The sequence below is a fragment of the Halichondria panicea genome, chromosome 3, assembly GCF_963675165.1.
Source record: "Halichondria panicea chromosome 3, odHalPani1.1, whole genome shotgun sequence".
Lineage (NCBI taxonomy): Eukaryota > Metazoa > Porifera > Demospongiae > Suberitida > Halichondriidae > Halichondria > Halichondria panicea.
The window spans coordinates 2,583,905-2,585,838 of NC_087379.1; the positions used below are offsets into that span (position 1 = coordinate 2,583,905).

General features: G+C 50.2%; 1 protein-coding gene across 1 annotated transcript; it reads right to left on the reverse strand.

The window, feature by feature from the left end:
• Nucleotides 1-366: 366 nt before the first annotated feature.
• LOC135333113 (uncharacterized) lies at nucleotides 367-1,652 on the reverse strand. The gene is made up of 2 exons (XM_064528034.1): nucleotides 1,625-1,652; nucleotides 367-1,409 (listed from the first exon to the last, which is right to left on the reverse strand). Exons 1-2 carry the CDS (start codon nucleotides 1,650-1,652, stop codon nucleotides 367-369), a joined length of 1,071 nt encoding a protein of 356 aa, XP_064384104.1.
• Nucleotides 1,653-1,934: the final 282 nt, after the last annotated feature.

Genomic DNA, 1,934 nt, shown 5'->3' on the forward strand with positions numbered 1-1,934 from the left:
CCTCCCCTCCCATGCATGACATCCTGTGGTGCGTGTTTTGTGTAACCAGACTTTAATGTTGGCTACGCTCCGAAGCGTCAATCAGCGGTAATACCCTCAACTACCCATCAGCCTTATGGGGAGTTGGAGGGGTGGAGCAGCGTAGGAGGAGGCCGTCTATGAATATGATTAGCTGCAATTCCCTGCGGTTAATTTTTGGGTCAATGAATATCATTAATCCCAGGACGAGGGAATAAATTAGGTGAGTAGCTAGATTACGAGCCCCCTCCAAAAAGAATCAATTTATCTGAGTCCACAGAGTATTTACGAATACACAAGTAGTAATTATATATAGGTACGTCACATAAACATAGTACGTTACATTAATTAAGGTGCGGGTTCTGTACTAATAACTGCTGAATAGCTAGCGAGTTTGGTGCGAATATAGAGTTGGTATGCTGAGCTTTTCCATCTGCCCAGCATTTGGATGACAGGTTCGCTGAGACCGTGGGCCCCGGCAGCAGTGGCGGCCCCAATCCGAAATGAGTGGCCAGCGTACCTAGAGGAGTCCACGCCCAGGCGCGAAAGAGCGTCTCGGACTTGGGACACAAATCTAGACTTGGTGAGAGGGCGTCCGTCCGCAAATAAAAATAGAAAACCCTGACGGTTACCTCGGAGTGCGAGATATGACAGCAACGCTGTCACTGGGCACAGAGGATTATTGGTTCGGCCAAGGACTATTTCGACCCCTTGGCGAAACGGATCTGTTTTAGATGCTTTCAGGCAAACCTTGACCACTTGGGGATCAGCAATATTGTCCACTGACACGTCATTGAAACATAGGTGGGAGGATGGGTCGAATGCAGACTCCGATGGGATGGTCATTTCACCCGATCGCATGAAGCCAAAGAAGCAAGTGCATATGGCTGCCCACAGCATGAACGAGTCTGCCTCGTTCCCTTTTGATGCGAAAAAGGAACGTAGTTTGTGAAGATGGGCTAGGGTAATTGGGAGCCGTTTTGGGGAGGATGTCTTATGGCGTGCCTGCTGCATTTTAATGCCCCGGATGACACCTTCCAACTTGGGAAAAGTGGAGATCATGGGGTCTGGGAAATTGCAAGCTATTTGCAAGTGCCTTAGTGCCGAGAGATAAGATTTAACTGTGGTATGTGCAATGTTGTCTTTGGCCAACCAAGATACGTATCGGCAGAGATGTGTTTCTTGGAGTGGTAAGGGGGTGATGTCGAATTGTGTGCAAAAGGAGAGGTACCGTGCTTGTGCTGAGGTGTAGGTGCGTTGTGTAGAGGGGGCTAGGGCGTGGTGAAAATAGAATTCCACAGCCTTATCCAGGCCTGTGATGTCCAGTCCGGTTTCTCCCCGAGAAGAAGCTCCAGGACTGCTTTGGGTATTGATGAGGGTAGTCTCCGTGCCTGAGGGGAGAGAGAGAGAAATAATTGAGCCTTGTTCCGAGAGAGAGCGTCTGCCAGAACGTTCTCTGCCCCCGGAATATGTGCCAACGAGAAAATGAAGTTGAAAGATGCAGCCACAAATGTTAAGCACGCATGAGATGCATCATTGAATTGTCGCAAACAGAGCCCGAATTGAGTAGCGCTACGACTGCTGAATTGTCGGAGTGAAACCGCACCGATAGGCCCTGCCAATTTTTTCCCCATAGTATTGCGGCGATGACAATCGGAATCATTTCTTTGGCTGAAATGTGGCATTCCCCTGTGGCTGGGGGCCATTGGAGCTGGCTGGGCCTGTCAAAGCTGCGCATCCCCATGAACCCGAAGCGTCCGAGTATACATGTAGCTGTGGGCGCTGGAGGCTATAGGCGTATAGCATGGAAGTGCCATTCCATTGGTGTGCAAAGGTCCTCCACCAGGTAATGTCGGATCGAGCGCCAATGTTCAGGCGGGCGAACTGCTCTAAGTGGTTGACTACCGTGGCCAGGT

Bases quoted from the DNA above. Each gene is read 5' to 3' on its own strand.
- LOC135333113 (XM_064528034.1), bottom strand. From the start codon at position 1,652: ATGGGGAAAAAATTGGCAGGGCCTATCG. The intron at 1,410-1,624 runs GTGCGGTTTCAC...CTCTCCCCTCAG, and splicing joins AAAATTGGCAGGGCCTATCG to GCACGGAGACTACCCTCATC.